The 13880-nt window shown below is 41.9% G+C and overlaps 1 protein-coding gene across 10 annotated transcripts in view; it reads left to right on the forward strand.

Moving 5' to 3' along the window:
• DIP2C (disco interacting protein 2 homolog C) overlaps positions 1–13880 on the forward strand; it is a 288874-nt gene that overhangs the window by 259267 nt on the left and 15727 nt on the right. For 9 of the 10 annotated variants that reach the window (XM_065921423.1, XM_065921432.1, XM_065921426.1 and 6 more), the window contains 2 exons: positions 4489–4657; positions 7900–8070. In XM_065921423.1, the coding sequence (XP_065777495.1) occupies positions 4489–4657; positions 7900–8070 (340 nt within the window). The remainder of the gene's footprint in view (positions 1–4488; positions 4658–7899; positions 8071–13880) is intronic. The other variant, XM_065921427.1, reaches the window with a different exon arrangement.

Genomic DNA, 13880 nt, shown 5'->3' on the forward strand with positions numbered 1-13880 from the left:
AGGTGTTCAAGCTGTATTTAGAAAAGGCAGAGGAACCAGAGATCAAGTTGCCAATATCCACTGGATCATCAAAAAAGCAAGACAGTTCCAGAAAATCATCTATTTCTGCCTTATTGACTATGCCAAAGCCTTTGACTGTGTGGATCATGAGAAACTGGAAAATTCTGAAAGAGTTGGGAATACCAGACCTCCTGACCTGCCTCTTGAGAAATCTATATGCAGGTCAGGAAGCAAGTTAGAACTGGACATGGAACAAGAGGCTGGTTCCAAATTGGGAAAGGAGTTTGTCAAGGCTCTATATTGTCACCCTGCTTATTTAACTTATATGCAAAGTACATCATGAGAAATGCTGGGCTGGATGAAGCACAAGCTGGAATCAAGATTGCTGGGAGAAATATCAACAACCTCAGATATGCAGATGATGCCACCCTTATGACAGAAAGTGAAGAAGAACTAAAGAGCCTCTTGATGAAAGTGAAAGAGAAGAGCGAAAAAGTTGGCTTAAAGCTTAACATACAGAAAACTAAGATCATGGCATCTGGTCCCATCATTTCATGGCAAAGAGATGGGGAAGCACTGGAAACAGTGAGAGACTTAATTTTGGGGATCTCCAAAATCACTGCAGATGGTGATTGCAGCCATGAAATGAAAAGATGCTTGCTCCTTGGAAGAAAAGCTATGACCCACCTAGACAGCATATTAGAAATCAGAAACATTCCTTTGCCGATAAAGGTCCATCTAGTCAAATCTATGGTTTTTCCAATAGTCATGTAGGGATGTGAGAGTTGGGACTCCAAAGAAAGCTGGGCACTGAAGAATTGATGCTTTTGAACTGTGGTGTTGGAGAACACTCTTGAGAGTCCCTTGTACTGCAAGGAGATCCAATCAGTCCATCCTAAAGGAAATCATATTCCTGATTATTCCTGAATATTCCTGAATATAGTCCTGAATATTCATTGGAAGGACTGATGCTGAAGCTGAAACTCCAATACTTTGGCCACCTGATGCGAAGAACTGACTCATTGGAAAGGACCCTGATGCTGGGAACAATTGAAAGCAGGAGGAGAAGGTGATGACAGAGGATGAGGTGATTGGATGGCAACACGGACTCAATGGACATGAGTTTGAGTATACTCCGGGAGTTGGTGATGGACAGGGAGGCCTGGTGTGCTTCAGTTCATGGGATCACAAAGAGTTGGACATGACTGAGCAACTGAACTGAACTGAACTGATAGCAATCACCAGCTTGTAGCATTTGATCTCAGAGCAAATGCTTTCAGCTCTTCACCTGAGTGTGTTAGCTGTGGGTTTGTCATATAAGTCCTCCATGCCTACTTTCTGGAGTGTGTGCTTAGTCGCTTCAGTGGTGTCCAACTCTCTGCAACCTTGTGGACCATGGCCTCCCAGGCTCATCTGTCCTTAGGATTCTCCAGTCAAGAATACTGGAATGGGTTGCCATTTCCTTCTCCAACTTTCTGGAGAGTTTTTAATCATAAATGGATGTTGAATTTTACCAAAAGCTTTTTCTGCATCTATTCAGATGATCATGTGGTTTTTATTCTTCAATTTGTTAGTGTAGAGTACTACCCTGATTTGAAAATACTAAAAAATCCATGTATCCCTGGGTTGAATTTCCCTTGATTGTGGTGTATGATCCATTTAATATTGTTGGATTCAGCTTGCAACTACTGGAGCTCATAAAGTTAATTCAGTAAGTTGGCAGGATACACAGAAATCAGTTGCATTAACAGTGAAAGGGAAGAGAGAGAAATTAAGGAAACTACCCCATTTATTATCACATCAAAAAAAATAATAAAATACTTAGGGATAAACCTCCTAAGGAAGCAAAAAGACCTGTACTCTGAAAACTGTAAGATGCTGATGAAAGAAATTGAAGAGGACAAAAACAAATGGAAAGATACACTGTGTTCTTGGACTGGAAGAATCAGTATTGTTAAAATGACGGTATTGCCCAGGACAATCTACACAATGCCTATTAAATTACCAAGGGTATTTTTCACAGATCTAGAACAAAAAAGTTTAATTTGTATGGAAATTTAAATTTGTATGAAAACACAAAAGACTGAATAGCCAAAGCAATTCTGAGAAAGAAGAATGGAACCAGAGGAATTAGGCTCCCTTACTTCAGACTATACTACAAAGCTGCAGTCATCAATACAGTATGGTGCTAGCACAGAAACAGAAATACAGGTCAATGGAAGCAGGATAGAAAGTCCAGAGAGAAACCCATGCACCTGTGGTTAATTAATCTAGGACATAGGAGGCAAGACTATCTATACTGAGGAATAGATAGTCTCTTTAGTATGTGATACCAGGAAAACTGTTTAGCTACATGTAAAAAAAAAAAAAAAAGAAATTAGATCATTCTTTAACACCACAGGGAAAAATAAACTCAAAAGAGATTAGATACCTAAACTTAAGACCAGATACTATAATACTCATAGAGGAAAACATAGACAAAACACATCAATCACAGCAATATCTTCTTGACTCCATCTCCTGGAGTAATGGAAATAAAAACAAATGTGACCTAATTAAACTTGAAAACTCTGGCACAGCAAAGGAAACCATAAATAAAAAGACAACATATTGACTGGGACTAAATATTTGCAAGTGATGCAACCAACAGGGGATTAACCTTCAAAATATGCAAAGAGCTCATGCAGCTCAATATTTTAAAAAACCCAATCAAAAAGTGGGCAGAAATCTAAAACGACATTTCTCCAGAGAAGACATACAGATGGCCAACAGGCACGTGAAAAGATGCTTAACAACCTTGCTAATTGTTAGAGAAATGCAAATCAAAACTATAATGAGATATCACTTCATATAGTCAGAATAATGGCCATCATCAAAAAGTCTACAAATATTAAACTCTGGAGAGGGTGTGGAGAAAGAGAAACCCTCCTACAGTGTTGGTGAGATTGTAAATTTGTACAGCCATTATGGAGAATAGAGTTTCCTTAAAAAAACTAAAGATGGAGTTACCATGTGATCCTGCAGTTCCACTCCTGGGCCTCTGTCTGGAGAAAACTCTAACTTGAAAAGATATATGTACCCCAGTGTTCATTGCAGCATTGTTTACGGCAGCATGGAAATTTGCAAAGACAGGGAAGCAACCTTAATGTCCATTGACAGATGGATAAGGACAATATGGTATATATACACAAAGGAATATTACTCAGCTCTAAAAAAAGAATGAAATAATGTCATTTGCAGCACCATAGATTGATCTAGAGATTATCATGCTAAGTGAAATAAACCAGAGAGAGATACCATATGACATTGCTTATATGTAGAATCCAAAAGAAAAAAGATACAGAGGAGTTTATTTACAAAGCAGAAACAGACTCACTGACATAGAAAACAAACTTACCAAAGGGAAAAGTGGTGGGGAGAGGGATAAATTAAGAGTTTGAGATTAACGTATGCACACTATTATATATAAAATAGGTAACCAACAAGGAAGGCCCTACTGTATAGCACAGGGAACTATACTCAATATTTTGTAATGCCATATGTGGGAAAAGAATCTGAAAAAATACATCTTTGTGTGTGTATAACTGAATCACTGTGCTGTACCCTGGAAGTCAGTCAGCTACTCCTTCCAGGCGTCCCTGGGGCTCAGATGGTGAAGAACCCGCCTGCCGTGTGGGAGACCTGGGTTCAACCCCTGGGTCGGGAAGATTCCCTGGAGAAAGGGAAAGGCTACCCACTCCAGTATTCTTGCCTGGAGAATTCCATAGACAGAGGAGGCTAGTGGGCTACAGTCTGGGGTCACAGAGTAGGGCATGACTGAGCCTACACACAAGAGAATGCATTTATTTTCCTTAGTTATTTTTTGGTATTTATTTGGATCATTTTGAGTGAAATTATAATCGTATTCTAATTGTCTTAGTTTTATTTACTCTGAATGTCAGTTTTCTGAACTCGAGTTGGGCTTGCTTTTCCTCAGTTGGCTGTTTAGTACACATGTAGGCTGCACGGCCTCTGTTGCAACCCTCTTCTCTGCCTGTTGATGTGGCGGCCACGGAAGACAGTACTGCAAGGACTGAGGGCCAGGTCCCAATGAAACTTCAGTTGCTAAACCAGACAGCATCCAGTTCGTCAACTGCTCTTCCAAACTTTCAGACTTTTTAACCAAAATTCAGTCCTCTGTTTCCTACTGTGAGATTTAGTTTGTTAGTGTAGTAGCTTTGAGAGAAACCTACCAGCATCATAGCTTTGAGATACCTCACTAAGTGCTCAAAATGACAGTAACTGCAGATCATAGTTACATAATTCTTTTGTATTTTTCAGAATGTTTTCATAAGGTGTTTTCATAAACACCTTTTGTTTTTTATTTAAAAACACTTGGGAGTAGAGTTCATGTGACTGTCCCCTCTTGCAAATGGAAGCAGGTGTTTCTCAGAGGCCAGTGGATCCCCCTCCTCTATCCTCACTGAGCCCTGCCATGTCTCTCTGCAGTGTGTACTCTGGGCACCAGTCCATCCTCATCCCGCCGGCAGAGCTGGAGACCAACCCTGCCTTGTGGCTGCTTGCCGTGAGTCAGTACAAAGTCCGGGATACGTTTTGCTCCTATTCAGTGATGGAACTGTGCACCAAGGGGCTGGGATCGCAGACAGAATCCCTCAAGGTAAGCAACCTAAGAGTGCTTGGAGCATTGCCAGCATCCTGGGGAAGCACAGTATCTGAGGGCGTGGAAGAGGTGTGGTGGGGCAGCCACTGTCACGTGAGGGTTTACAGAGTTGCTTCTATATGAAAACCTTGTTTTATACCATGAATGTTTTCCCACTGCCAGAGTTAGAGATCAGAACATATGTTATTGATGTCTTTAATTCTGCTAGGGCTGCTCGGAGGGGCCTGAACTGCCTTTTTAATTGTTGGTGGATTCACTTTTATTCCAGTGATGAGGTTACAGTCATAGGTCTTAATTTAGCCACACATTTTGTTTTTCTTGAAGATCTTGATTGGTATATCTGAGTCCTAACCAGATTTCAGTTGTACAGCTCAATGAACAGTGGTTTGGTTTTATTTGTTAATATTCAGTTACCATTATGTGATAGCCAAGGACATCTGGGTAGACATACCATAATACTCAAGTAACTAGGAGAGAGTAGTTATAAGACCTATTATGGTTAGTATTCCAACTGTTCACTATTTCTATGCTCAGATACATGTGAGAGAGAGAGTGTGTGTATGTGTATACCCAGGTTATATTTGTGTGTATGTTTATATACATACAAATTACCTATACACTTGCCATTAGTAAAGCAATATATTTCTCTCTCCTGGATTTTGTTTCCCTATTTAGACCCAATGCATTAAGCTTGAACAAGAAAGCAAAATGCATGGTAACTTTGATATTAAGCTACAGAAGTAAATTATTCCTTCAGTTCAGTTCAGTTGCTCAGTCATGTCCAACTCTTTGCATCCCCATGGACTGCAGCACGCCAGGCCTCCCTGTCCATCACCAACTTCCAGAGTTTATCCAAACTCATGTCCATTGAATCTGTGATGCCATCCAACCATCTCATCTTCTGTCATCCCCTTCTCCTGTCTTCAATCTTTCCCAACATCAGGGTCTTTTCAGATGAGTTAGCTCTTCGCATCAGGTGGCCAAAGTATTGGAGTTTCAGCTTCAACATCAGTCCTTCCAGTGAACACTCAGGACTGATCTCCTCTAGGATGGACTGGTTGGATTTCCTTGCAGTCCAAGGGACTCTCAAGAGTCTTCTCCAACACCACAGTTCAAAAGCATCAATTCTTTGGTGCTCAGCTTTCTTTATGGTCCAACTCTCATATCCCTTCATAATTGCTGGAAAAACCATAGCCTTGACTAGATGGACCTTTGTTGGCAAAGGAATGTCTCTGATTTTTAATATTCTGTCTAGGTTGGTCATAATTTTCCTTCCAAGGAGTGTCTTTTGATTTCATGGCTGCAGTCACCATTTGCAGTGATTTTGGAGCCCCCCAAAATTAAGTCAGCCACTGTTTCCCTTGTTTCCCCATCTATTTGTCATGAAGTGATTGGATCAGATGCCATGATCTTAGTTTTCTGAATGTTGAGCTTTCACCCAAGTTTTTCACTCTCCTCTTTCACTTTCATCAAGAGGCTCTTTAGTTCTTCACTTTCTGCCATAAGGGTGATGTCTCCTGCATATCTGAGGTTATTGATATTTCTCCTGGCAGTCTTGATTCCAGCTTGTGCTTCATCCAGCCCAGTGTTTCGCATGATGTACTCTGCATATAAGTTAAATAAGCAGGGTGACAATATACAAGCTTGATGTATTCCTTTCCTTGTTTGGAACCAGCCTCTTGTTCCATGTCCAGGTCTAACTGTTGCTTCCTGACCTGCATGTAGGTTTCTCAAGAGGCAGATCAGGTGGTCTGGTATTCTCATCTCTTTCAGAATTTTCCACAGTTTCTCATGATCCACACGGTCAAGGGCTTTGGCATAGTCAGTAAAGTAGAAATAGATGATTTTCTGGAACTCCTTTGCTTTTTCTATGATCCAGCAGATGTTGGCAATTTGATCTCTGGTTCCTCTGCCTTTTCTAAATTCATCTTGAACGTCTGGAAGTTCACGGTTCATGTACTGTTGAAGCCTGGCTTGGAGAATTTTGAGCATTACTTTGCTAGCGTGTGATGTGAGTGCAGTTGTGTGGTAGTTTGAGCATTCTTTGGCGTTGCCTTTCCTTGGGATTGAAATGAAAACTACCTTTTCCAGTCCTGTGGCCACTGCTGAGTTTTCCAAATTTGCTGACATATTATTTCTTGAAGTTATATAGCAAAATAAATTTATAAAACATAATTATTTTTCATGTCCACCTATGTTGTGCTATAAAAGGATTATGTTTCATGAACTTTCCCACAGGGTGCATATGTAAGTGACCAAATGAAATAAATGATATCTAAGCACGTCACACTTTGATGAGTTTAACCCTTATAGTGGCTCTCTGAACTGGATCCATTATTGTCTCCATTTTAAAGATGAGAAGACTTATGTTACAGAGAAATCAAGCACCTTTTCCAGGTTCTTATATTTAATAAACTTCAGGGCCAAATTTTGAATCTCTGACCCCAGATGCACCATCCAGAGCCTAGGCTGCATTCTCCCAGGACACGTGTGTGTTGGGGGCCCTCCTGTTGTGCACACTCATCTTGACCCATGTAGCAGCATGTCTGGAAGGTCACCCTCAGCACAGGAGCCCTGTCAGCTCTCCCAGCTGTGGCTGGCTCCTGGTGACTTTCCCGTGTGCTCTGGAGACGCCGTTGCTCCCACGCTCCCATGTCATTGCCACTCCCATCATGGTCTGTGCTCTTCCTGGGCTCTATCTGGGAGTGTTACACTCAAGGCACTTCATTTCCAGCTCCAGGGTGTTTCCATGGAATTTGGGCAGAACTGAGCTGTGCTTCATCATGACAGTTTAAGCTCAGGAAATGAAAGGAGAACGATGTTTAAGAAGCTGCCCAGATGTTTTTGCTTTCCATTACTGTATTAAAAGTAGGTTTCTCATTTCTCTCCAATGTGTGTTCTATGTATCCAGGCTCACAGATGCTTCAAACAGGTGCTTCTGTTTTCCCCATACCCTGTCCTTTAATTATTTTATCCAGATCTTGTTTTTCTTCAACTCTGCTCCTCATTATGCTTCTTCAGTTACGTAAAATTTGTAATGGCATCCTTGATAATCGGATATGGGCCGTTTTTTGTTTATACATATGTTCTACAGCATTTTGATCACTCGCGTGGACACAGAGCTCTGGGAATGAATATCTCTGTGGAGTTTCTGTGGTTTTGTGGGTCTGAGTGAGGAACCTGCAGGTCACACCTTAACTCTGGCAAGTGTGACCTCCTGCCTCTGTCATTATTTGTAGGCACGAGGACTGGACTTGTCCCGCGTGCGGACCTGTGTGGTGGTAGCAGAGGAGCGGCCCCGAATAGCACTCACCCAGTCTTTCTCGAAACTGTTCAAAGACCTGGGCCTCCACCCGCGGGCCGTTAGCACCTCGTTTGGCTGTCGAGTGAACCTGGCAATTTGCTTGCAGGTGAGTTTCCTTGATGCCAATAAGTGCTTGGGTCACAGAGTGACTTTTAAAGACAGGCATACAGCGCCAAACTGCTCACCACAGTTCCCTGCTGATGCTAACCCACATTTAGAAGGAATCTTTCAATCAAATGCATGTGGTTGGTGCACACTTGTTTCCTTTTTCTTTTAGTTAAAGTCGTAACCATTATTCGTAACTAGTGTTCACAGGCTTACTCTGTCCTGGGACATTTTAAGGTTTGTAGTAAGAGTTGCTCTTTGTCCAAACCTCTCAAGTCAGGCTCTTTAAAGATGAGATACTAAACAAATGTTTCACTGTGGCAAGAAATCCTGTGCCTTGAAGTACTTAGTCTCTTGTATTGCAGACAGTGATTTCTTTAAGGAGAATTCCAGTACATTAAGCAGGTTCACAAATTTGCTCCTGTGATGACACCATTGAAGTAACACTTAATTGCTGCATTTCTAAGGTAGAGCTGTACATGAGGCTGCCCTCATAAGGTAGCCTTGTATCCTATGTGGCGAAAAATATTTGTTTCCTGTCTCTTCATTAGCCCACTTCTGACCATTGTCACTGTTCTCTCCTGCTCTGAACTCTTTACTTGAGATCTAGTCTATGAAGGAGAGGAAGGTCGTGTGGGAACCTCCCCCAGTGCCCTTCAGGCCGCCTCAGCCAAAATGAGCTGGTCCCAGGCTCAGCTGTAGGCTCTGTTCCTTTGAGCATATGAAAAGGACAGGAACTTTCTTCACAGCAGGTGCTGGAGTGGAGGACAGTTGCCGCAAACCAGCTCCTAAGCTCCCCTCCCTGACACCTATCATGTCCCCTGTGTGTGGCCAGAGATGCTGCTTTTAGTTCCCCTTGGGCAACCATGGGAAGCTCCTGGTCTGCTGCCTCCTGGCTAGGGCTCTCAGTATTTGGACTTCGGAGACAAAGGACTGACTGTCCCCAAATGATCAGTTTGATGAGATAGCTTTAGAAAAATCAGAGACAGGAAGCTTTTCTGATTTTCATTAGATGTTCCTTGACTCTGTCTCCCTTCTCTTTGAATCAGCTCCATTTTTAAACATGTGTAACTACCAGAGTCCTCAGGAGTCCATTGAGCCTTGTTCTGTGATTGAAGTAATCTGAAGGATTGGATTGATTTGCCCAGCTAGTCCTTTAAATGCTGAGATTTTCTTTTCCTCTTCACCTTTATCTGTTCTGCTTGAGAAGAAATGAGAAATGCACTCATTAGATGAATCCAGCTGTAGGATTCTGTAATACTCCTTTCTCCTGCAAGCACTGGGGAGTGAATCACGAGTCCATGGGAATCTGTTAGAGGCCCCTGCCCACAGCGATGTTATTCTTCTCTCTCTCGGAATGCTGGCAGATGAAGGGAGAAGGACATAGAATAGATCCCATATTAACGAATATCATTTAGCACTTGTCCACTTCATACAGGCAGCAAAGAATTCTACAACACTTTATTATATAAAATTAAAACTTTGTAAACAGTAGAAATAAAACACTTATGTTATTTACCTCTTTTTTTCATTTATTTCCATCTACTTAATCCAAAATGTTTTAAGAAGTTTTTATAAGGAAGCAGTAAATTAAGTAGGAAAAGTAAAATACACTAAAAATAATAGAAAAGGTAGAGGTGACAGAAAATAAGGGTAAGAAGCCAAAAATGAAGTTGACACATAGGTATTTGGCACCTTGTGGCCTGAAATACAAGCTCCATCAGTCTGTGTCCTTACCACCCAGAACTGGACCTGGTGCTTTGTAAATATTTAATAAATATGTGTTGTAAGAATGTTGAATACTTGAAGTTCTATACTTTTAATTTAAAAAAGAATAATATATTCTTTTATAGAAAACAGTCCCATCAGCATGATGTGGAGGTCAAAGTTGACATTGACAGATCCAGGTCACAGTGCTGTTTTGGAGTGTTGGCAGCGTCTTTAAGGGTTTTTGTACATTTTAAGTTTTTCTACTTGTGTGCTTTACTCTCACCTAATTTTCAGCCAGTTTTTCTTTTTCTGAATGGTTAGTATTAGAAAATAGCTGAAAGTATTAATGAGTCTGGCAGTAGAGATAAATCAGGTAAATTCAAGTGCGTCCTCCTAAGCAATGCAGGCTCTCTCTCCCTGCCATGCCTGCAACCAGGTGTGCATCGGGGGTGTGGAGTCTTATGGTTTGGGGAACTTGACCGTGTGTGCTATGTGGGACACAGCACACAGCAGGCTATGGGCAGAACCCTGTTACCGCACATGTGGATGTGGTGTCTCTGGCATGCTCCATCCTGGGAGTAGCCTCGTGTCAGCCAGAGTCACATTTTACTTAGAGAAACTCAAGACACAGTTCTGGTCCTCAGGGAACCACATGGACAGTAGACATAGAGATGAATTTTTCAGTAAGCGAGTAAAATATTCTTAGGAAAAATGAAGTAAGAGCATAAAGCGGGGACAGAGGAGGCAGTTTTACAGTTAGGGTAGCCAAGAAAGACGTCTCTGAGTTGACAGTTCTGCAAAGCACCCTGTGACGTGAACGTACAAAAATGTGGGCAAAAGCAGCAACAGGTGCAAGGCAGGGTTGGTCAGCGGAAATGTTTATTTTCTATTAATTTTTGCATAAATCAAAAAATATGTGATTGTGATCCCAAACAAGATTTTCATGACCAAGATAACCATGATGGTGTGATCACTCACCTAAAACCAGACATCCTGGAGTGCAAAGTCAGGTGGGCCTTAGGAAGCATCACTACAAACAAAGCTAGTGGAGGTGATGGAATTCCAGCTGAGCTATTTCAGTTCCTAAAAGATTATGCTGTTAAAGTGGATATTTCAACTTGGAAATTTAAACTCCAAATTTAAATTTGGAAAACTCAGCAATGGCCACAGGACTGGAAAAGGTCAGTTTTCATTCCAATCCCAAAGAAAGACAACGCCAAAGAATGTTCAGACTACCGCACAACTGCACTCATATCACACGCTAGCAAAGTAATGCTCAAAATTCTCCAAGCCAGGCTTCAACTGTACATGAACCGTGAACTTCCAGATGTTCAAGATGGATTTAGAAAAGGCAGAGGAACCAGATTTCAAATTACCAATGTCCATTAGATCGTAGAAAAAGCACGAGAGTTCCAGAAAAACATCTATTTCTGTTTTATTGACTACGCCTTTGACTGCGTGAATCACAACAAACTGGAAAATTCTTCAAGATATGGGAATTCCAGATCACCTTACCTGCCTCCTGAGAAATCTGTATGCACATCAAGAAGCAGCAGTTAGAACCAGACATCAAACAACAGACTGGTTCCAAATTGGGAAAGGAGTACATCAAGGTTATATATTGTCACCCTGCTTATTTAACTTATATGCAGAGTACATCATGCGAAACACTGGGCTGGATGAAGCACAAACTGGAATCAAGATTGCTGGGAGAAATGTCAGTAACCTCAGATATGCAGATGACACCACCCTTATGGTAGAAAGTGAAGAAGAACTAAAGAGCCTCTTGATAAAAGTGAAAGAGAAGAGTGAAAAAGTTGGCTTAAAACTCAACATTCAAAAAGCTAAGATCATGGCATCTGGTCCCATCACTTCATGGCAAATAGATGGGGAAACAATGAGAGTGAGAGACTTTATTTTCAAAATTCACTGCAGATGGTAACTGCAGCCAAAATCACTGCAGATGGTGACTGCAGCCATGAAATTAAAAGGCACTTGCTTCTTGGAAGAAAAGCTATGGCCAACCTAGACAGCATATTAAAAATCAGAGACATTACTTTGCCAACAAAGATCCATCTAGCCAAAACTATGGTTTTTCCAGTAGTTCATGTATGGATGTGAGAGTTGGATCATAGAGAAAGCTGAGCACCAAAGAATTGATGCTTTTGAACTGTGGTGTTGGAGAAGACTCTTGAGAGTTCCTTGGATAGCAAGATCAAACCAGTCCATCCTAAAGGAAATCAGTCCTAAATATTCATTGGAAGGACTAACGCTGAAATAACTGCAATACTTTGGTCATCTGATACAAAGAACTGACTCACTGGAAAAGACCCTGTTGCTGGGAAAGATTGAAGGTGGGAGGAGAAGGGGATGACAGAGGATGAGATGGTTGGATGTCATCACTGACTCGATGGACATGAGTTTGAATAAGCTCCGAGAGTTGGTGATGAACAGGGAGGCCTGCCATGCTGCAGTCCATAGGGTCGGTAAGAGTCGGGCATGACTGAGCGACTGAACTGAACTGAACTGATCCGAAACAAACAGAGAAGGCATTGCTTGAGGTTGAGGTCTGAGAGCAGAAGCCCCACATCTCTTGTTTCCATTGTATTTCTGCAGGGCCTGACACAAAAGAAATGTGTAATAAAGATATTAAATATACCAAAACTGAATTTTTAAGAACGATTATACAAATAAGGAAAACAATCTGAGAAGTTATGAATTTTTAGAGACTGAATTTTTTACAAAAGAATATTTATTTTAAGAAACAAAAATCGGAAAATACAGACTAGTCAATAAATAACACCCATCTGCCTAGAGAGAATCACCATCAATTCCTTAATGTAAAAACATGAAAAACAGAAATGCTAAGGTATTTCCCAAATTCCAAGCCCTGTCCTAAGTGCTTGAAGGTATTGTGAAGGTCATGCCATTTTTGTTATGGAACCTCAGAATTACCAGCGTGTGTGAAGTCAGTGAGTGTTTTCAGTTGATTGGTTGTTGTTTGAGGGCATGTTTTCTCATCTGGATGGCCCGCCATGCTTCCTCAGGGCCCTCAACTGGACTGAGTGCTCTGGGAGAGGGCAGGCCTCCATCTCTCGAGGTACGTAGCCACGGACCTTGTCCAGACGAGGAATGGAGCTGCATTTGAGCTGTGCTCTCAGAATCACGTTTCTAGTGTCCATGGGCCCCCTTCCAGAAGTGTCCCCTGGTCTTGGGGAGGCTGAGTTGTGCAGCCAGCAGGTTGTGGTGACTGCAGAAAGAAATGTTAGTGATGCATGAGATTCTGAGGTAACTGAATGGGGCGTTACGAGGCCAGACCCACACAGGACTGTGCCCATGCAGAAACCTGGGCTTGATCCAGCTTTCTCGGGATGTTGGGAGAGACAGTCAGCCAGGAAAGCCGTGCAGCAGCCGAGGAGCTGCCCCTAATGGCTTTAGGGTCTTTCCCCTGTGGACTCGGATGCTTTTGGATGGTGGAGGTGGGGACCGGAACCTGGCAGATGAGAGGGAAGGGGATGCAGCGTCTTGGAGGACAGAACTGAGGGGGAGGCAGGGTGCCCACTGTGGGGAGTCCCTTTTGCACCACTGAGGGAGGAGCCTGAGGTTTGGTCCATGCTTCATGCGTACTCTGAACTCTTTTCTTCTCCTAATCTTGTAGATGAGCAGGGCTAGACAGCCTGAAGATACACAGACTTCCAGGGTCACCTTCATTATTGTAGTAAGAAACTTGAAGCTATTTCAGTGAGGAACACTCGGCAGATTTGGTCAATTAAATTCATACTCCCTGCATTCTCAGTAAAGAACAGATACTAGAGAAAAGTACCATAAAATCAACACCCACTGACCGTATGTATGAAAAGCAGTTCCTCAGGCCAACCTGCCCGTTACCAGTCATCTGTTACCCCCTCTGTTGCTCTGTGGATATGTGAACATCTTTTTAGATTTTTTTTTTAGCCTTTAATGGTACAGTGATTGATTTTTAATGATTTCCATATTTGACATTGTTTTTGATCTTCTTTTTACTTTGTTCTCTGCTTTTTGCATTCTCCTCCCCACCCCTCCCTCTTCTTCATCCCACTTTTACTGCTGGGTTGTCTGTTT

The sequence above is a fragment of the Muntiacus reevesi genome, chromosome 2 (assembly GCF_963930625.1).
Source record: "Muntiacus reevesi chromosome 2, mMunRee1.1, whole genome shotgun sequence".
Lineage (NCBI taxonomy): Eukaryota > Metazoa > Chordata > Mammalia > Artiodactyla > Cervidae > Muntiacus > Muntiacus reevesi.